Consider the following 23,666-nt stretch of genomic DNA (forward strand, 5'->3'; position numbering starts at 1 on the left):
AGAAATTTAAAATATTTTTTATATTTTGTTAATTAACTATCTACTCGTGTTTAGACTAATTGATCTATTTTCTCCGATTAATCTTTAAATTGCCCTTGAAGTGAAATTAGAAGAAAAGTGTAGGTAGCTTTGTTAAAAACAAGATTTTATGAATTATATAAAAGAAAAGAAATTCGTAGAATTAAGTCGATAAGCCCATAAAATTAGAAAACAACTATTATATAAATCAGATATTTTCGTGAGTATAAAATTTAATCATTTTCGTATTAATAATACATTGTAATGACTGGTGGAGGCTTATTTGTCTTCGATTTATTGTGTTTCCAGTACAAGTTGGGAACATAATGTCCATGTTTACCATTGTAAAACGATTTTCACAAAGTATGTCAATGCATTGTATCGATTCAACTTTGCGATTGCATTATTACATAGTTTTATAGCGATAGATACTGAACACAGTTCCATTAATAAAGTTGTATCGAAGGTTACTTTTTAATGATTGTATTTTTTTGTATGGAATCTGAAATATGCTGAGTGTTCATCTAACGATAAATGGCAACCATTGCACGTGTATATTAACAGTGCCATGGATATCACGTCATCATGTGCTCTCGTCATACACTTCAGGTGTTGCCATTCACGGCTTCGGTGGTTTGGTTTAGCACATCGCCTTATTTCAATGGTCGCGAGTCCGATTCCTCACACGGTACGAATATTTGTATTTATGAGTATGACTGTATCTATTTTTAAAAATATGTCTATTAAAAAAATGTATTTATGTCGGTTGTCTAGTATAAATAAAATAAGGTTAGTTTGGTACTAGATGGCGCCGTGTGAATCGTCCTCAGATATTATTCTAGCGGACAAAATTACTTATTCTCAGTTTAAATTTTACAATTTGGGTAATATTCTCACTTCTGAAGTGAGTTTTCTAATGAATATAAAATCATAGGTCCGATTATAATGTTTAACAAAAGGGTCTATCTACGTAGACGCCAAAACGTATTACTATTTCTCATATAATGAATATTATATTAATGTGAGAAAGGAAAATTCCCCGGTTATTTGTAGCTACTCTGTTGAAATTAAATTTTCTGAATAACTTACAAGTGTTTTAAGGTATTGTATTTTGCCTGCAATAATATATAAATTTATATCGTGCTTACATAATATATGAATGTAATGCAGCTGATGATCATTATCTTATTTTTGATAGCGAGTTATCCGCACTTCAGATAACTTTTATCTCGCTTGATAACCGTTTTTTTCTTATTTCAACATTATTGATCTATACGCGAGTGAATTTTGAGTACATTGGTCATGGGTGTGACAGTGTCCAGCACAATGGATGTTTCATATCCATTGTGCTGGATCTAACCCATGACCATTGGCAAGTATGGTAACCCTGCCTTAGTTAGCACACTATGTAAACCGCTAAACCACTGTGGAATTCACGAATTTCAAATTCACTAATCAATATTGTCATCACTGTATAATACAATCTGAAAATGTAATAATGTATTTATCTCTATCACTATTCATTATACATAGGTTAGCAGTTCTTTGACTGACGTGTATTTTATACTAATTATCCTAAAAACTTTTATAAAAACACCCAAATTATATAAAGTTTCCTTCACATTTAATGAGCGGTCTTCCAAGAAATTTGAGCAAAATAAATACGTAACAAGCGGGGACTCTTTTCATAGTGTTCATTTTAATTTTTTAAGAAAAGAACAGTATTGAATTAAGAAATGGTAGTTTATTTTGAGAATTATATTATTTTTATAAGTTTTTCTCCCTCATGTAATAGTAAGTAAATTCATACTAATATAAATGCGAAAGTGTGCCTGTCATATTTGTTAGTTTTTCATGACTAAACGGCAGATAGTAATATTTAATGTCAAGTTACAGTGTAGACAAGACATATGATCATAATTATTAAAAAAAAAGACAAAGTCACTTGTAACTTTGTATGTGGGCTTGGATTTTAAACTATTGTAACATTACGTTACGGATATTACCAGGCATAGATGGAGTGCAAAAGATGTTTTTTTTATGCTGCCTATACCTTTTCATCTATGCGTCATAAATGTATTTCTCCAACATTATAGTAATAGCTTGAGGCTTAAGCACTTCCCGATTCAGAGTGGTATAGGGTAAAATATATTTCGCAGAGCTATTTAATATTGGGGTATAAATTAAATTAGTTCCGGCCACTCTAAAAATGGCTCGCTGAATTTATATAAAACAGCAAATATTGCTGGAAAAAATATACTAATCTGCATCGTACTTGTGAATGGAATATGCAACTCTCGAATATGGCAATATGCGAACTCCGGGTTTCTATTGATCTTTATTAGACTTCGAACCTCAAATTCAATATCCTGACTGAACAATTGTATTGTGAAGCAGAGCGACTGAAGCTTCCATTATATTCGAGACAATGTATAAAAATTTATGAAAGTAAAGCTTCGTTTGATTCAGTATATTTATTTTAGTCTGTGAAAACGTTTCATTACAGAATTCTTTATGCGAGTATAAAATCTGTTTCATTGACATGATACACATATTGTTTGACTTAATTCAACAAACTTTTGCGATAGTATTCAACTGGAACTGAATAACTTTTCACAATGGACACGAGTTGAATATGAAAATGAATTTTAAACCTTTCATCGTAGTTACAGAATTGATTTGAACGCTGAAAGTTGAAAAACTATTTTCATTTTTCAGTCTACGATGCATTGTGAATGTTATTCAGTTTTATAAATACTGTCGCTACATTATTATTAAACCTCTTGCGTTACAGTCCGTACAGTTTTCTTTCATATAACTTTAATGACTTAATTGTAATGTATAAATAGGTATAGGTAAATGCTTTATATTCACCTTAATGTACGCATTAAGGTGAATATAAAGCATTTACCTACCTGATTGTATTCTCTACATTTCGATGTGGATTGTATCTTTATGAAAACCTTAAGAAAAACTTTAAGAATATTAATTTAGCTCATTATTTAACCTGAGATAGACATTACATTTCTTGGGGGTAACAGTGCGCTTTTTCTATTACCCATTTCTATTACCCATGGCTGCGTGCAATTTGAAAGTTTTTAAAACATACGCCATATAATTAAATTTTTATATTTGGTAAACCTTGATTAGAATTGAATAGTTTAGTTCTAAAACTATGAATACAATAGGCACAGACGATAAAGATAAGTAATTGTCAAGGTAACATATACTAGTATTCAATGTAGATAATATACGGATTCCAATGTTGTCAGAATAATATGTATTGTTGTTAATATTAAATATTTTATAAAGTTGCGTTAATTGGCCTTCACACAAATGTACTTTAACACGCGTAGGAGTGTATGAACACTGCAATTTAATTACCTTTAATTAAATTAGAATAACTCTTATCATATTATATTATCTACTTTATTATGGTAACACCACAATGCAGCCATTTGTTATTTTATTACTGTATTTTAGATAGAGATGTGTAAATGAAAATAATGATGATAATATTGTGTGCAAGTGCATCTAAGAAGAAATTAAAAATATTTATAAAACATTTGTGAATGTAATGACATTTGGAATGGCGCACTGCATTCGTACGTGCTGCATAAACCGTTAGACTATACAATACGGCTGTATAGATCGTGATCCATAGATCATGGTGTCGTCATCGCCTCGCGCGCAGACTCGTTCGCAACATGACGTCGACCCAGAAAGAATTAAGGCCTACTCGGTGAGTATCGTTTTGTAATACTACACGTTGATTTGTTTTTATAGAAAGTAACTGTATTTAGGGCGTAGGTAGTGTGTAGGCAACTACTTCTCATGGAAATGTAGGCAGTTATATGCGATTTATAGATACTAAGGTTTTCGTATTGTTTAACTAGGCGTGGTTCAGATAGGAGAACCACCTGAGTAACTAATGTTGTTTTGTCTCTCTTTCTCGTTTATATAAAAGAAGAATATGTACCTGTATAAAAACCACAATGTAAAATTTCATTTTTTTAGTATAGTTGATGTTTCAAGTCATCGTTAATCAACATGTTCGTTGATTTAAGATGATTTTCCTTAAATGAGACTTGACATGAGAATGAGATAAAGTTCAATATCATGAACTAATACCAATTCCATTATATAAATTAATTGATTTTCTCCCAGATTTTCTAATGATGAATAAAATTAAATATCTATATAAAATTGTTTTATTTTCAGTTTTTACAAGGGTATTTTTTTAACTCCGTAGAAAATTATCACAAATATCTTAATTAAAAGCTTTTTTTTAAGTATATGTATTATATTATTGCTACTAAAGGAAGATGGATCTTGCCATATATTGTATGTAATGCACAATAGCTAACGTAAATTTTTATTTACTAAAAGAACGAATGTGAGAAATGTTAATAAGATGCCAAATTACTGAATTACTTGCGCATCCGGTCTGTGTAGTTACAAATTTATATTTACAAAATTATATTTTATGCATATGAATACTATCTTATCATAAGAAAACGTTTATACACCTCTATAAAAAGTAATCTCTTCGTGTACATATATGTATAATGTGTATATATACTATATTCTATTAGTGTTGTTTGTGTTTATATTACACCTACATAAATATAGCTACAATATAAAAAAGCTTAAGATAAAATAATATCTTCTTAAGTAACGAATGAGTTCATTGGGATTTCTTCCAGTCAACCTCTGAATGACTGAGAGGGATCGTAAAATAAATTCATAGTAAAAGCTTAATTTTATTTATGTACTCGAAGAGGAACACAGTAAATTTTAAATTATATAATACACATTTACATAAAATAAAAATTATTCGCAAGATTTATGTTTGCTTAACCAAGTATACAATAATTATGTATATCTATGGTATTAATATAAGTCTAGCATACTATAAAATAAAATATAATCTTAAATAAAAGAAAACAAAATTTGAAAATTACGACTACTGCTAATATTCTGCAGATACGTGTACGTATTTAAATAACAAAAATCAATTGAAAAATATCCATCGATATTACTAGTGAACGAATATCATTTGTATAGATTACATACATATGTGACATGATTGCGTATTATATGATTGAATTAAAACTTGATGAATTTATTATAAATTTACTTGCCCTACCTATCTTGATGGAACATAAATAATTAGTAATAAAACCCGTTCCAGCGTTAAAATACCAACTGTTATACTATTTTTACCTATAGTCTAAACTTTATTTAACCATAATAAAGGACATCGATCGTTCAGTAATTAAAATTTACGCCGCATTATGCAACAGCACCTAATTTATGAGCAATTACTGCACGCAAAGTACCTGCAGTTACGATATAAATTTGTATTGTATGCATATTTGTGATATAAATAATAGTATACTTTACAGGTTCACGTGACAGAAGCTGCGTAACGTCATGTCGCGTTCCATTTATTAATGAAAATTGCATAAATTTTATTGACGTCACTTTAATGGCTACACAAAAGATTGAGCAGCATATTTAATTCTCTCTCTCCGCTCTCGATTAGAGTATGAAAACGTCATTTGGCCGAGGCATAAACAAAAGCATAAAAACGTCATGATATCCGGACCGTTGAGTACGAAATGCACTGAATATTCTGGATTAGAGATCACTGGCCGTGTTATAGAGATGAAATTGAACAGATTCTCGCCATGAATTACAACTAACCTACTTACGGACAATACGCAGTTATGTTTTGTGTCGTATATCTAATTTATTATATTTTGGAAATGAATAAAAAAAGTCTATTTATATAATTGTAGATATTCTGAATTGATTTATTACCGTTAGAAGTTAAGATTTATTAGTTTAATATTAAATTACTTACTAGATGTTTTGAATATTGAATGTGTATGAAAAATAATTTATTATATTTGTGGTACCGTATTAAAATGTTACAGTATACTGAGATATTACTGATTGATAGCAAACTTTGTGTACTTGCACGGTATTTCCTTGGCTAATGAAGCACTTGTTGAACAAGTAGTAATGCTTGTATGCAAACCTGCTCCGTAACTTTAGTATGTTCTAAACGAGAATCGAACCTCATTATAGCAAAAGCTTTACACCACTGCAACTATTCAGCTTGTAGGTAGACATATACATATATATTTAATAAAGTAAATTTATATGTAGGAAAACCAAATTTAGCTATTAGAAAAAATACAATTGTTCTATATTTTCTAGAATTGCTTTCACAGAAGTTCTATAATGACACATTACCCCAAATAGGAATTTACCGCTGTTCCCCGCATCCAACAGGAAATTATTCATAAAACGTAGTTACTTTAGATGTCGCCTGCATTTTCTTGGAATCCGAATGTCGAGTATAAAAAATTTAATATTTTATTCAATTATTTTTCTATTCTCGATCAAATATATTATTAAATTATCTAACAGTTTTCTCCTATACATAGTTTACAACTCTGTTTACTTTCTAAATAAATGACACTGTGAGGTTACCATGTTGTTTTTTTATTCTAATTTGTCACATGACTAACACATCTTAGGAATGCTGCTTGTTTTCTTGGAAAATAAATTAGTATATAAATAAATTTGAAAACCAAATTGTTAACACAGAAAGAATACTTAAAAATATATTTAGTACAAATAAAATAAATTATATATTACTCATAACATAATTAATTATTTTAAGTAAATCAGTTGATTGCCTCTCTACTATTTGATATCGCCATTATCGTGTGAATATTATTCTACTTATATTTTGTCGGGAATGTATCCCGTGGCAATTTAACAAAGCAAAATTTCTGCAAAAGTAGTACGAAATCTCATTTGAGAAATGTTCACCAGTAAAATTTATAATGCTAGAATTTTAAAAGAGAAATAGAGGGAATTTCTTGTTCAAAGACTAAAGTTGCCCTACAGTAGAGGAAATTCCGAGACGGCTTTGCGTATATGAATACATGTACGACGTTGCTTTGGACAATATTACTCTTGTCAGAACAAATACAGTACGCATGTACACAAGCAACGTTATTTGATAATAAGATCTATTTTCAAAAAGTTAAAAAAATACTCATTTTATTTTTTTGTTACATTTTACTCATTTATACTTGACCGCAATGATTCCTAAATTGGAATGAAGTTCACTATACCGTCGTTTTAATGTTATACAGTTTCAATTGAAAATAATACAAAGACACTACAGTTTTATATTATCGTGTTTGCAATAGAATGTGACTAAATTAAACGCAGTCATAAAATGAGAATACTTAAGCCTAAGCCTTTTTCTAGAAGGCTTTAGTTTTAAGAATAAAGGGAAGTTTAACAATTTTATGCAAAAATTATTCGTCTCTTCTCCAGTTTGCTGATGTCTTGCCATGAATGCAATTAACCATAAACTTATCTCCTCCAGGAACAGCTACGACAACGCAAAGAAGTTGAAGAACGTATAGCAGCGCAAAATGAATTCCTTAGAACGTCATTACGGAGCTCTCACAAACTTCAGGCTCTGGAGTCGACGCCGCCGTCGTCCGGGACAGCATTTATCAACGATGCATACGAGGATGATTTGAGCGATGATTCAACGCACCTTTACACAGTTGTTGGTGAGTGATTTTAACAGGATTTTAAGACCACCATCACCCTAACAAGGGCGATTTCTGTTTATGTTAGATAGTTTCACACTTTTGATTTCGGGTTAGAAATATCAAGGAAATTACTGGGTATACAAGTAGACAAACATCTAAATTTCCAGAACGCAGGCAGGGTAATATCGCCAAAATCTTTTGTGATGTTAAACATTACACAATTGCTGCTTAACTGTGACCAATAGTAAAACAGCATAAACATATTTAACAGTTAACACTTTTAATTAAAATATTCTATGAAAAATAGGCGACAAAGCACATGTAAAATTCGTACGATTTGAAATGAAAGTCGGGACCTCATAAAAACATCAAATTCACAATCTCACTCTGAAATATTTCAGAGCATATTAAACGAAGGATCCATTAACACCGACTCAAATATTAAACAACTATGTTGATATTTCTACGAGTGTTTCAAGCAGATTGTCACCTTTACGATCGCAATTTAAATATGCAAGCATTTGAAACCTGTGCTTATAAGATTTTTGTTAGTCAGTCTGAAATGTATTTAGTTAATGGCATTCACCTCGACCCAGATCTAATATAAACCATGTGACACGATCAACGAACTATTACCAACTGAACTGGAACTAACCTGACCTGTTCAAGTTTATTCCACCTCAGCTAATAGCATATAATTGCATCGTATCTGTTCTAAAAATAGTAAAACAGTTCTGTGTTATTAACTGCACATTATCAATGAATATCCTAGGTAGGTAGAAATACAGAAAAAGTACCTTAGAAGAAAGGAATGTTATCCTTTCTATCCTCTAGGAATGTTGTCATTCTGTTCTCAGGAATACCATAACACTTGGATCTGAGATTTTTTTCTTTTAGATTGATAATACTTACATTCTTTGTGATCAAGCTATATTGAAGGTATACATTGGCATTATGAGGTATTTTGGAAAGTCACTATCATGTTTGTCAATTTCATAAAAAGCAACTCACACTTCGCCCCGTATTTAACGCCAGTTTGCTTCGGGACGGAAAATGATAAGAGAAGATACCCTTAATGATCCTTTTCTTTCATTACAGATTATCAAGAAGTATGTGCTGCACTATCAAGGGTGCAAAAGGCACTTGGTGCAAATGGCGAGTCAGCGCTTGCAGCGCGTGTCGCAGGCGCTGCCGGTGTACTACTTTGTCCTGCGCTAAGAACAGCGCTAGCGACGCGCTCTGCTGTTCTCACCGCTGTAAGACACAAACGACAAGGACTATCGCCGCCGCATACGCATCGAGCTACAGACAGGTTGAAAGACGTAAGTAACTTCATCTATTACCACATAAATGCATTCCTATGATTTTCAATTTAGCCACATGTTTCTTACCGCATAAAACACCAAAATAAGCATGAAAAAAATAATCAGAGAGCGAGTCTACCGCCGTGTAGGCTCCCTCGTTAAAAAGTTCGATGAAAATATACTCAACGAAATATGAATATGTCATAACTTGCTTTGTTTTCACCACAATATCGTCAGTTAACAATGCCTCTAACTACCCCGTCTAAGTACCCTACTTATATATGATTAAACATAAAACAATCATGATAGTATGTTTGTTTTATGTTTAATCGATAGAAATGTGCGACTGCCAAATGTAAAATCTCCGATTTGTTTAAGAGATGATAACTTCATCCATTTATAATATTATGACATGGGGGAAATGGCGCGTTGGATTAGAAACCAATTTGATATTTGTGCGGGCCCATTAGGTAAAATAGAGCATATCATCTACCTTTGATGGGTCATGGAATATTAAATATATAGCTATTCATGCGTCATCTTAAATTTAAAATGGGTTATTAAGCCGTATACCCTACTGAGGTTGATATAGCATTATTTAGTATATAGTATATCAAACTTTTTTATTGTATAATAAAGTGAATGAATAATGTTTAATTTTGTGTGAGTTTTTATTATCTTGCTCTTGTTAGACAGTTATCTATCTCTGTTATCTCATATTATCATAATCTAAAAAATTAATCTGTTCGCACAATTTTTAAATTTCTTTTTCCAGTTTTACTAATAATAGAAACATTACTAATATTATAAACGCAAAAGTTTGCGATTATGTATGGATATTTGTTACTTTTTCACGCAAAAGCTACTGATTTTGATGACACTTTATAGTTGTATACGTAAGAATAACACATCGGCTATAATTTAAAAATATATTGTGTAAATTTTGCGAAATATAATAATATCTGTTAAGTAAGTATGATGCAGAGTAAGAAGTGGCGAGGTTTATCTAGTACAAAATAAAAAGTTCCTTACGGTTTTACTACTTGACTTTAACTTCAATATATATTTTTCCGGAAATATTCAACATAAAATGTTTTAGCTGCATATAAAGAACATAATCATTTGAAAGCAAGATGAATCATGTATTATCCGTAAATGTTCTTCCATTTCGGCGAACTTAACCAGGACAGCTCCTAATTTGTATGCATACGTATTCAAGCGACATACATAATGCAGCAAGACGTCACGCGTGATTCAAGTGCTGTAATAATGTGCAAGTTATAAAAAAAATCTATTCAGTTTTGTGGGAAATAGGCGAACATTTATTTTTCTCTTTAATGACCCTGTTGAAACTGCTTAGAGTTCTAGTAGAAAAACGAAATATATGCTTTACTTTAAACACGACTAATTCTTGAAACCTGTGAGCGTACATCAAGCATTCTAACGTAGTAAGTAGAAGTAGTAGTTTCTATGAGTAAGTACAAAAAGTATCTAGTTACTGTATGAAAACGCATTGTAAAGAAATATATACAGGATATTATTAATAGCCTTTGTTTTATAAGACACTAGTTTCTATGTTATCACAGAAGTTTTTATTGTAATTATATAGAGGATTAGTATTTTCAATATTCTGTTACACATTATAGAATATGATAAACACATTGATAAAATAATATATTACTTATATTTATATGCCATTCTGTACAAAGAATTTTTCTACTCTAACAATGTCAATACTAAAAAAGTACAATTTTTAATGAAATTGGTATACCAAAATTATTTTCAATAGCGTACGTCAATCATATATCAATTTTATATAGGTAATTTTATTTACGTAGATACTTATTTGTATAAAGCGTAAGAGGTCCTGGGGAAGCCATCTTCAAAATTTATAATGTGCACGTGACATACTTAATATCAGGGATGTTCAAGAAAAAATAAATATAATGATGTACATTAAAATATAATTGCAAGTGTCATCACCTAAACCCATTTTATTTTTTGTCAACAGTGTATGGACGTACTAAGTACACAAACGGCTGCAGGAAGCGAGTCGTCGGCACTAGCGGCGGAACTTCTCGCGGTACTGGGCGGCATGGAGTTGGAAAGTCTGATCCAGGCTCACGATCAGGCAGCCGCTCTACTCGATCCCGCCTGCTTTAACAGGGGAAAGAGGCATAAGGTGAAATCAACAATTGCTAATAATGTAATGTCCAAGTTTGTTAGTGAAGAGTTAGTGACAGGATAAGAGACATAACATTTTAGTCCTCTGGAATGACATGACATTAGTGGTATTAAGAGTGTCGCATTATAACCTGATTTGTAATGTAGTACTGTTCGTGTAGTATATAGGCGAAGGTTACTGTTTTCCATTAGGTGCACAATCAGATACCATTGCAACAATAAAAATGGTATGATAATCCCTTTAGGGAAGTCACTACTGATACTAACTTTTTAATACCCGTAATTTAGCCAATTCTACTTCCGAGAGCTATAAAAATAAAATAACGACTGAAAGAGGGTTAAATTACTTAATAGTAAATCTTCATTACGGTCCTTTAATCCCACAATCATGTCTTAAAGCACACAATCTGACCCACGAGTGGTTGCTTCGATAAACCATCCATAATCTCTTTTGCATACATTTCCGCTATATTTTATCTCTGGATTTATAATAATATTTGCATAATTCCAGACTGGAAACAACTATAATCACAAAGGAGAGAACGATAAAGCTTTAACTGCGCATTCGCCAGACGATCCAAGCGAACACATCAAAATTATTAAAATTGAAAAGACTAATGAACCACTTGGTAAGTATGAGAAGATTTTGTTTTTTTTTTTTAATATTTGTTATCACTAGATAATGTTACGACTTTTTTTCTAAGAATTATATAATCTCGGAGTTATGGAACAATTTGTTCATAAATAAACCTATGATACCGTGTGGGAATATGAATACAACGTGTCACGGTACTATCTACAAGTCTACAATTATTTTCTTGTTGAGATTGTTGTAAGAGACTTGTACGATGTATGTTTTAATACAATAGAGCTAAATAATAAGAATTGATTTTCTACCTTACTTTCTAGGTGCTACGGTAAGAAATGAAGGTGAAGCAGTCATAATTGGAAGGATAGTGAGAGGAGGAGCGGCAGAAAAATCAGGTCTATTACACGAAGGAGATGAGGTAGGACTTCTATATATTTAGGTATCCTTTTTTAAAAATACTACTATTCTAATATCCTTATTTACCACGTATTATGTCATTAGTTATTAGTGTTTGCTTGTCAATTCTTAATAGTTAAACAATATGTTATGTGGATTATTTAACTGGCTCTGGTACCATACTAGGTATTAAATCACGCAATAAGTTTCTCATTACTGTAATTTAATGTATATATATAGTAAAATGATATGATCTTTAGTGGTAGATTTATGTGAAATATTGTTATGGCTTTAGTTCGCTACCAGTTAATTTTTTTAATTGGTCATTAATATATATTGAAGGTTTTGAATGGATATTAAAAATTACAGATTAAGTCAATTTAGTTTCTAGCGAAAAAACGATTACTGAACTGAAATAGAAAACAACTTTACAAGAATAATAGAGACAATTATTAGTCTTTTTTTTGTCGAGGCTGAAGAAACATTGTTTACGTAATTCACAAATAGTAGTTGTCTCCTAACGTACACAAATCCATAGAACAGTGAAGTCATTCCAAGAACCCTAGAAAGATATCACGAAGCTTCAACGTTTCTGTTAGGACCTGGCTATGTTAGTAGTCTCGGCATTATACTAACAACGTATCATAATCAGCGCTAAATGCCAGCAATACAACCTAATTTACTTTAACTTTCCAGCTGCTGGAGGTGAACGGCGTGGCGATGCGAGGCAAGTCAGTGCACGAAGTGTGCCAGGTGCTAGGCTCGTTGTCGGGCACGCTGTCGGTGGTGCTGGCGCCGCGCGCGCCGGCTCGCTCTCCCGCGACTCGCCCGCAGCCGCCCGTGCACCGCGTGCTACACGTACGCGCGCATTTCGACTACGATCCCGAGGATGACGTCTACATACCCTGCCGGGAGCTCGGTATGTGTTATTTTAAATTTCAAGTTCTGTATTTATCTAGAAATTCATGTCCTGATATGTCCAACGTCTATTAATAAAATGCAATAAATTAATAAATAAAAATTTTGGAAAATCGACTTTAAAATGAGGTTGTTAAGTTCTATTTTCCGAATTTGTAATTTTTGTGTTAATGCAGGTAATAAAGCGCGCGATATATCACATCAAGTTATATACAAGAATATATTATAATGATGGATTGTACAAAACAAAATCCTGCACCAAACGACGAAGACAAACACAGATAGTGCATTCTTTTTAAAACATATAAATGATAACTGCAATGATTATTTTAAAAAAGTACCTATTATAACCATCATTTTAATCAAAAGAATACCTACACATTATCATCTTAGTAATTAAAGTGATTGAAGAGAAATATCAATTAATATCTATTTATATAGTTACTGATTTGAAAATGCTAATTAATTGATTATTATAATGTGACTTTGATTTTAGCCGGCGAGCTCGCCGTATAAAAAGGTCATGGCAACGACTCGTAAACATTCAAACAACAAACGTATTATGTGGCCGTACGTTTTTTGTATTTTGTATCTGACACAAAGTGACAATATTTAAACAAAATATTTGTTGATTTCAGGTATAAGTTTCCAAAAAGGCGACGTGTTACACGTGATCAGCCGTGACGATCCGAATTGGTGGCAAGCGTTCCGGGAAGGTGAAGAGGACCAAACACTCGCAGGCCTGATACCCAGTCAAGCGTTCCAACATCAGTAAGTTTTATATTGTGTTTCGGTTGCAGGGTGAAAAAAAGGTAGTGAACAGGATAAGAGGCCCTGACTGGGCCTTCTTAATATGTTTAAAGTCGCCTGAATAAGTACTATGTTATTGTGAATAATTTTGAAAGTCATTATCAAACGTAATCTGTCAACCAAAGCGGTGGTTTGTCTTTCTGAATTTTATTATAATTAATTTGTTTCTTAGACGAGAACAGCTGAGAATTATATATTTGTTTATTAGACGAGAGTCAATGAAATTGACGCTAGCGGGTGAAGTTGCTGCGAGAGATAAAACAAGAAAAGGTGGAACGTTGCTTTGTGCCAAAAAGCCACCTAGAAAGAAGAAAGGAAAGAAGGCCACAAGTGAAGCAGGATATCCACTGTATTCGACTTCTGGAGCAGATGGTAAGCTTTAATTGATTTATATTTTACTATATCCTTCCTGCGTGCGTGCATTTTTTTTTATGGATGATAATGGAATGGTGCACCCGTCTGCGCTAACGGTCTGGTAAACGATTTATATGTGTTACATAACTGTGTACCATATTTCATTCGAAACCTTTTAGTAGTTTTTTTCATGAAAGGGTTAAAAACTTGTACCCGTCCATCCAGAAATTTTGCGTTGATCAATAGGAAATATTGTTATCAATTTAAATATGGTTATCAACTACAATTTTTAAGCGACTTTGAAAAGGAGGTTCTATAAAATCACAATCTACAGTTTTTATCACTTCCGATTTTCAAGTGTCGTGGACCACAAGATGGTGGACTATGAACAGCGACTCGAACAAATAAAACACAGACACCCTGAAACATTTAGTATCATATGACACTCGAGAACCTTCCCCATCATTTACCATTCACTTAATTCAATTTGTTTCAGAATACGAACAAGAAGAGATCCTAACATACGAAGAGGTAGCGTTGTACTACCCTCGAGCGTCGCATAAGCGGCCCATCGTCTTGATCGGGCCACCCAACATCGGCCGTCACGAACTCCGTCAGAGGCTTATGGAGGATAGTTCCAGATTCGCCGCGGCTGTACCTCGTATGTACACTGCATCATTATACTTTCAACCATTTATTGTCCAATGCCGAAATAGAAAAAAATCCATTCATTCTATGACAGTTACTGTCATACTCATCTATTTTACGTTATATAAAATTGGTACTGTAGTAACAATATATATAATATATATATATATATATATATATATATATATATATATATATATATATATATATATATATATATATATAAAATAACGTATGTAAATATATTAATATATTGACTTGAATGAAAATTGAATTATTATGGAATTAATTTATTCATGAATTGCAAATAAGTACAACAAAAAATAAGGAATTATTTTTTAAATAAATAATTACCTTGCTTTGCAATTCTGCACAGAATAATGTTTAAAATATTCTGTACATTTTTTAAATAACACCCGAATATTGTCAACTGAAACCTATTTGATGCTAAATATAAGTGTTAATTTTCCTCAGATACGTCTCGACCGCGCAAAGACCACGAGGTGCCCGGGCAGGATTACCACTTTATATCACGTACACAGTTCGAAGCCGATATACTGAACAGGAAGTTCGTTGAGCACGGAGAATACGAGAAAGCATACTACGGTCAGTACATACAGTATTTATATTAAGAGATATACCTATTAGATATCACTATAAGATAGTGTAACAATCAAACTTATCAGAGATATCTCAAAATAAATAATTAGAACGCATATAATAGGCTCTTTCTTTCATTAAGAGGTAATATTAAAAATAATAACGCAGAACAATAATTTACACAGTGACAGAAATAAATTACACAAAACCACAAACTAAACCGAACATGTCCAATGTGTATTAAACAAAAGACTTTTTATCGAAATACGTTAATAATACATTATACAATACATCGATACAAACAACAGTCTTTAGTCTACAGTCAGAACTCATGAAAACTATGTAGGTATATGACATATGTACTGACTCGTAAAGATTACAACTTAACAATGACATCCTATTTATGCCCACGATAGTTTTTGATCTGCAGTTTCTCTTACTTTTAGAAGCATTTAAAAAATATTAATAAATATTTACTTTTCAGGAACATCACTAGAAGCGATACGGGAAGTTGTCAACTCCGGGAAAATCTGTGTACTCAACTTACATCCACAGTCACTGAAGATCTTAAGAAATTCCGATCTCAAGCCATACACTGTGTTTGTAGCTCCTCCTAGTCTCGAGAAGCTAAGACAGAAGAAAATCAGGAATGCAGAAGCATTCAAGGTATTTATCGATACTATTCAATTTTGCTCCCTACTAAATTACTTTATTATGCGTTTTAATATAAACTACTTTGAACAATGTGTTTTAAATTTCTGAAATATTGAATGTCATAATTGCTAAATTACCTTTATATATCTTGAGCAATTTCTGTAATTTGTGGACTCTTAAAATAGTTACTACACAACTGTTTTATTTCACTTCAGGAGGAGGAGTTAAAAGAAATAATAGCAACAGCGAGAGACATGGAATTACGATGGGGCCACTTGTTCGACATGATTATCATTAATAACGACACACAACGTGCCTACCAACAGTTGTTGAATGAAATCAACAGCTTAGAAAGGGAGCCACAGTGGGTGCCCGCGCACTGGTTGAAGCACACCTAGCAGGGGATGGGCAGCTGCGGCTCCGACGGCCGCGACGGCTCCGATGGCCCCCCCGGGCCCCTCGCGGCCCGCCCCCACGCCCCCTGCGGGCACCACGCACTCGAGAGAGACACCGGAATGTTCAAGCTCGTATTATTGTTGGAAATAATTATGCAAATGGTTTTACATTTGCTTTTCTACTTTATCAATTCATGCGATAGACGGCGAAAATATGCGTTAAAAAGAGATAGGTTGTTGGCGAATGGTGAAACGAGTTCTGTAGGTAATACTAATGATAGTGTCGAGGTACGTAGTGACGCGAGTACCTATGGATTCCGATCCTGAAACGGTAGATGAAAAATTAGAATTTAGAAATGTGTTCCCAAATATTACTTATTTAGTTAACGATCATTTACGGAACTAATAAGAGAGATCGGTTGCTCGATATTCGATTGTTGGGTGTATTTTGTTTCACTCGATTGCGACAATAAAAGAGTGACGAAATATGTCGACAGTGCCGTGGTTTTTATATTTACATTATATCAAGTTTCAACCTGACGTCTACTTGTCCTAAACAAATTACATTTATAACAGATTATCTGTCGTAATGTTACACATTAACATTGTAATAGGTTAGTGACAAGTTGACAATGTCAGGTATTACTTATATTTTTACTTACAAATCTTGTAAATTTAAAAAAATAAAGTGAGGTGCAAAATACTTATGAAATGTTTCGTATTACGGAAATGCCGGGATGAGAGAAATTTAGTAATATTATTAATTCGTATGCGAATGGTAGACCACAAAATTTACGTATTTAATAAATAGATTTATTAGGATTTCATTAACTTTACATCAAAATACTGGCAATAATTAAATCACTGTCGTCTGATATTAGTGATAAAATTTTCGTATGTAGAAACTTGAACCAACGAATCCATTTTTAACGTTCAAAATATACGGTTGGATTTTTTTAGAATAACCAATATACCTACTGCCTTATACGTGAATGTTGAGTAATTATAAAGTTTAATAATTCTTTTGTTAAAGTTACAAATGAAGAGATGGTCATATCCTTGTAGAGCTTTTCTTCAGCGATCGTCTCTTTATTAATAACTTTAACAAACTTTATAAATAGGAAATAAAAAGTTTCACTGATTATCGGTTATACACTTTTATGCTCACGTCTGTAGTTTTAATAGTACGTTATTGTATTTAAATTTTTACTTGAGATTTTGACTAGGCAATAGTGTGCGGTTCAACTTAATTTTATCTGCTTATCATTGTAATTAGACACTTTGAACTTATTTAAAATTAAAGGTAATTTATTGCATTCCTTTCATTTAAATTATTCCGCTGGTCGGTTTTTGTAATATTGAATGGTAATTATCCAATAATCGCGTCTGTTGAATAGAATTTAATCCGTGCCCTTATTGGTACATGTATGTTTACATGTACTCAGATTTTGTTCTGGGAGAGCATTAGAAGCGTAAAATGTTTTTAATTAGTAAATAAGTATACAAAAATTCCGTAATCTTTTAGCCTCTCTTACTTGCTTAATGAGATTTAAAATACTTCGTCGTATTATCTGAAGACTGTTCCCATGTATCTACTCGGTTTTATTAAAATATTTATAAAATTGATGTTCCAAATACAAATATTGATAATAAAATAAAATAATAAATTCCATTAATAAATAAGATGCAATTTTTTAAATAAGCATGTTAAACTTATAAAAATGTTGATCATTTACAGTTAAGATTTTATTCTATCAACAATAATGCAAAGGAATTTATAGGTTGCAATTTAAAATAGATAGCGAATAATAAATATGATGCATAAAACAATAAAATACCTTTTTCTCTATTGCCAAATTTATACGGTAGAAAATAAAATACTAGGGTTTTTGAAAAATTTCTCCAGTAGTATTCTTGTGGGTTCTCTTGTGGAATGACTTGATGGTAGAATTTTAATAGTTACAATAAACCACCTATATTAAACACTGCTATGATAGTGAGTAGAAAAGCAATATTTTATATCCGTATAATCAATTTTTCCTACTGTACAACGACATATCTGTTTTTTAGAGTATACCTATTTGAATTTTCGGCCAATAGAATTCTTATGTATCCTTTTTGTAAATTTACCACTAAGTATAACTATGATACAATAATATGACGAATAGTCACGAGTTTGGTGTGTTTACTTTGTAATATGAATATTCAGCTTTTTTTTACAGTTTATGTGTTTTTATTCGAATGATATAACTCGACGACCCTAGTCAGCGAACCATTGTAGGCACTACATAAAGACACTGGTGTCGCAGTGGTCCGCACTATGTAGATTAGGTTGCCAGAGATTATTATTAGATGGAGGTTAGTATATAATGGCAATATTATTGTATGACACAATATTCTAAATGTCCAGAAGTTAAGTATTCAAAATTAGTTTGATTACATTATTTGTATATCTACATAGATAGATTGTGCATTCCAAATAATTTAGTGCCAAATACATAAGGCCACGATGAATAGTGGGGTCAATGTTCTTTTTTAATAATCACAAGTTTTTAATTCATAATAAAGTTGTTTTATATGTATGTTGTAGGTGCGTTATACCATTACCATTTCGTGTTATGTGTACTGATTTTGAGATATGGTGTCATGTTTTTGGATTGATTGAGAAATATTCATTAGTTGCGTAAGTCGGAATATGTATTTAAACATACATCAGTGGTAGCCTGTGAGGTGCTAAAATTTGTAAACAAAATGTTGTTTTATTATAATCTGCGTGTTTTAAGTTATTGTTAAATCGACATGTGCATGAATAATATTTTGAATGGAATCTTATCTGCGTATGTACTTAATTATTACTGTAATTTTAAAAGTAATGAACAATAATCAAAATATTTTTCATGCACATAATCGGTTGCACCTAATGTGGATTTGTCGAGATTTCACAGTATTGATATTATCTAATTTATAAATAGTCCTGTATATAATTTATTAACAACTGAATAAATAATAAAATATAAATATTATGTTAATATAGAACAATTTAATGTACATAATAGAGTACCTATTAAATTTAATATCAGATAATGTGTGTTTTATTTTTTATATAGATTATTTTCTGTAAACAAAAAACCGTTTCTGTGATGATATATTAGATTATATGAAAGGCATTGATAAAATAATTAGGTACATAATGCACACCACGGCCCTATTTTAAACTAAGTTATATTATGTAATATTATATTATCTGTGGTTATATTAAGTTTGCATTGCACTATGAATTCGGGACAATGATGTAATTAAATATATAATATATAGAAATGTATGGAAGATGTAAGAGAAAAATATCATTGTAGTTTTTATAAACTAACATTAATAATGACAACCCCTGAACAATTCACACAACATCATTAGTCCCAAGGTAAGTAGAATTTGTGTTATGGGTACTAGACAATTACTATAATATAAATACTTAGGATATTTCATTGTTAAATACATAATATATATAGAAAACACCCTGACCAATACAAACAATCGTACTCATGAATTCGACAAACGACGACAAACATTTGTATGTTTGTACGTGTGAGGTATCGAACCCGCGACCATTGTAATTAATGCAGTATGCTAAACAGCTAGACCACCGGGGCCGTCAAGATTAATCAAAATTTTAATCTGAGAACATTGTTCATGAACACTTGTTATTCATGAATACTTCTTAGATTTCTTTTCTCTTTGTGCGAGTTATTCTTAGAAATAGGCTAAACTTTGGTTGGATTTTACCGTACGACACGGGTATGAAGTTGCGGACTCTTCTAGTAACAAAATAAAAAATTAAAATATCTTTGCCGTCACATTTTCAAACCAGACAAGCCATAAACCCCTACCCCCTCCATCTTACAGATTAAATATCAAAATATGTTGTGGCTGTTAATGAAATAGATGGCTCTGTATGCTCAAAAGTTTGAATACTATAGTAGCGCCATAGACACTCTCAATCCAAAATAGATTCATAGATGGCGTTCTTAACAAATAAATTACTGTTCTGTAATTACAATTTCGTGAAATTACATATAATTTTTAATTCTAGCCCATATATAGATTGATTGATAGAAGTGTAATCACCTTTGTTTTTTTCTTTTCAATACCGTTTTTAATTGTAATGATTGAGATTTAAAGCACTAAAATAATGTGAGAAGTTTAGACCTTGACGTTGACATAACAATTTCTAAGTGTCAATTTTTGACATTGTTGACGTTGTTTCTCACTTTGTCTGTTCTTTATCAATTTACTTTTTGACAAACTTATCGAGTAAAGTGTTTTCGTGTTCCCGCAAAAAATCTTTTTTGGTTTTACTTAATTTTTCTATAATAAAGATGCCTTCAATGAAGGTTGAGGGTGATAGTGACGGAGATGGCGATATGTCTGGTGGTGATACTGAGAGGTCTGGAGGCTCGTCCAGAGGTCCAGACCGGGATTCCAGCGCTGAGGAAGCTGATGAACCTGATTCTGATGATTCTTCGGAAATGGATGAGAGCGAGTGTGAAAGACGAAGAAACGAATGCCTCGATAACCTATGTAAGTATTCACTTAAGGTACTGGTATAAGGTTATGTTTACAAACAATTAGGTTTGTAGGTCGTTATTATTTTTGTTTACGAATGCATATCAGACATATAGTTACTTTTATTCATTTTTGCCAGTAAAAATTACATGTCTATTAATTTATAAATAAAGTCAAACCTAATTATGTAGACCTCACATACAACTTCTCATAATCTGACTTCTAATACAACATCAGTAATAAATGTATTCACAATAGGCATATAATAGATATGTTTGTTGTTGTTATTTCACAATAGAAAGATAGCATAAAACTAACAATGACCAAATTTTTTATAAAGTTCTTTTTAATACTTGCCTTAAAAGCTTTGCTTGCTTTTTAAGGTTTTACAAATAAATCTTATATAGTCTCAATTCTTATGACCTCTCAAATCATTAAAACAAATTCTAAAAACTACTAAAATTACTTTACTACTAAAGCGACTTAATTTAATATTGTTAATAACTAATCTTATGAATCTGTAACAATATTTTTATAATGATATATAAAATGATCAGTATGAAGTAGCTTAGTTTCTAGCTTCGCAAGATATACAATCTTTTATTATAGTAGAAATTAATCATAACAAAATTGTTATATATTAACTGGTTCTAAAACATCATTTAAATGTGGAAGGATGGAGCAAACAACAAAGGTTTGTCATATAAATATGGTGTTAGTTCTTAGACACTTTCAACTACTAGCAACAGGACTAAGTTATAAGGTATAGGCTAATTATTATTTCTAGTACCTAGTATGAGGTGTTACTTTATAATAGATCAGACTATCCTTATAAACAGATTTAGCCTGAATTAGTAATCTAGGAACACAGTCTAATAAACTAAGCTGTAAATGTGATATTTTGAATATAGGTTCATTCTGTCATAATAGTCAGGCTAAAAGCTGCAAATTTGGACATAAGAAGGAGAAGACACTAACATTTATTATATAATTTATAAAATATAGGGAGGGTGTCATCTGAAGATTTTGCCACTAGCCTTTGGTGTTACAGTTATACTGATTATAATTTACTAGCTACCCATGCAACTTCATCTGCATCACACTTATTTGATATTTATTATTACATTTCGCCTAATATCTGTAATATTTTTTCAAATTATAGCCTTTGTGTTAATCTAATCTGTAAGCTATATTACTATTGAACAGATTTTGATGAAACTGTAAAGTTTCATCAAAATCTGTTCAATAGTTTTTGAGTGATAGAGTAACAAATATCCATCTCAAATTCAACACACATATCAAAGTTGCTGTCGCTTTCTGTGCCTATGTATGCTGAAATTTTTAAAACTATGCAACAGATTTTGAGGCCTTTTTTTTTAATAGATAGAGTGGTTCAAGCGGAAGGGGTATATATATTATACATGTACACCCATGCATAGCCAGACTGAGTAACTAGTAATTTATAAACAGTAGAAATTGAGTTTATATGTCTTCATTGAGTTAATTTGTATGTCTTCATAAACAGCCATAAAATCTATAAAACACATGGGTAACAGGCCCATAATATAGTATTTATATAATATTTATTCTTGCCTCGTAACAAATTCTCTTATCCAAAATTTACTATTTTTCCAGCCAACTTGGAGCGTCAGTTCTCTGTTCTTCGTGAACAGCTGTTCTGCGAAAGGATGAAGCATGTGGAGTACCAACTGGCTGAGGTGCGTGGTGGACGATCACAGGAGTACCAGGTCCCATTGCGGAGACTTCAGGAGAATATGAGAATGAGGTATGCAAACTAATGCTTTTTGTATAATATAAACAATTAAAGTACTGTATCTTCAAGCAAGTATTCTTTAAGGTGTTAATGATTAACATATGGTACATGAAAGGGTCGTTGAAAAATAGTGAGAAGGACCCTTCGAGAAAAAGTAAACATATTGAACTTACAATAAGACGAGGAACTTTTGTTCTATACAAAACTGATGTCACAAAATTAGTATGGTACGGGGAGGGAGGGAGGGAAAATGGTATTGTTGACTCCTATTGATTAAAAAATTATCATGAAAATTGTTTTTTTATGGATATAATAGAATGGTGCAACCACCTATGCTAACGGTATACGCTGGCGGGGCACGTGTGGAAAAAGATAAGCTTGAGCTTAGGTTTGTTTGCCCATTGTGATAAAAGTACTAGAAGTTAACCACAATAGTTTCCAGAGGGAATTGCATAGAGGTCCTCCTTTCATGTTAGTGGGGTCTACTTGACATCACGTGGGGACTAGTGACCCCAATGCTAACAATGTGACATGTTAGGTCGCCCCTTCCCCCCTTGAGAATCAGTTGAGGCGGGTCCAAAATATTATATAAAGTTGGGCATAACTTTAACCTAATATTATCGTAATAGTTTCTACTAATAAATACAATATCTTAGCTTAAAGACATACTACGTTTTTGTTATAGGATCGAAGTGGCCGGTGTATTGAAGCAGTATAGGAATGAAAACATAAAACACAAGTATGATGCAGAGGAGCAAGCAGCCCATCAGCATTTTAAGGTTAGTCTTAGTATAGTGATTGCAAGAAGACGAAACTAGTTTGTATGCATGGACTATACTCACGTAGCAATAAAAAAGAATATAATCTAAT

At 32.0% G+C, this 23,666-nt stretch overlaps 2 protein-coding genes across 5 annotated transcripts in view; both read left to right on the forward strand.

Moving 5' to 3' along the window:
• Window positions 1-19,537, forward strand: part of LOC131840758 (protein PALS1) — a 123,018-nt gene extending 103,481 nt beyond the window's left edge. For all 4 annotated transcript variants that reach the window (XM_059188977.1, XM_059188953.1, XM_059188962.1 and 1 more), the window contains 12 exons: window positions 7,436-7,628; window positions 8,709-8,932; window positions 10,926-11,096; window positions 11,610-11,727; window positions 12,008-12,105; window positions 12,780-13,002; window positions 13,640-13,772; window positions 14,020-14,183; window positions 14,662-14,826; window positions 15,288-15,419; window positions 15,898-16,079; window positions 16,283-19,537. In XM_059188977.1, the coding sequence (XP_059044960.1) occupies window positions 7,436-7,628; window positions 8,709-8,932; window positions 10,926-11,096; window positions 11,610-11,727; window positions 12,008-12,105; window positions 12,780-13,002; window positions 13,640-13,772; window positions 14,020-14,183; window positions 14,662-14,826; window positions 15,288-15,419; window positions 15,898-16,079; window positions 16,283-16,465 (1,986 nt within the window). In that variant the 3' untranslated portion in view covers window positions 16,466-19,537. The remainder of the gene's footprint in view (window positions 1-7,435; window positions 7,629-8,708; window positions 8,933-10,925; window positions 11,097-11,609; window positions 11,728-12,007; window positions 12,106-12,779; window positions 13,003-13,639; window positions 13,773-14,019; window positions 14,184-14,661; window positions 14,827-15,287; window positions 15,420-15,897; window positions 16,080-16,282) is intronic.
• Window positions 19,538-20,738: 1,201 nt separating this feature from the next.
• LOC131841098 (breast cancer metastasis-suppressor 1-like protein) overlaps window positions 20,739-23,666 on the forward strand; it is a 114,159-nt gene continuing 111,231 nt past the window's right edge. The window contains exons 1-3 of the mRNA XM_059189344.1: window positions 20,739-21,037; window positions 22,658-22,808; window positions 23,482-23,575. Of these exons, the coding sequence (XP_059045327.1) occupies window positions 20,836-21,037; window positions 22,658-22,808; window positions 23,482-23,575 (447 nt within the window). The 5' untranslated portion in view covers window positions 20,739-20,835. The remainder of the gene's footprint in view (window positions 21,038-22,657; window positions 22,809-23,481; window positions 23,576-23,666) is intronic.

This window comes from Achroia grisella, unplaced genomic scaffold, assembly GCF_030625045.1.
Source record: "Achroia grisella isolate CSIRO2021 unplaced genomic scaffold, CSIRO_AGI_Agris_v1 utg1063, whole genome shotgun sequence".
Lineage (NCBI taxonomy): Eukaryota > Metazoa > Arthropoda > Insecta > Lepidoptera > Pyralidae > Achroia > Achroia grisella.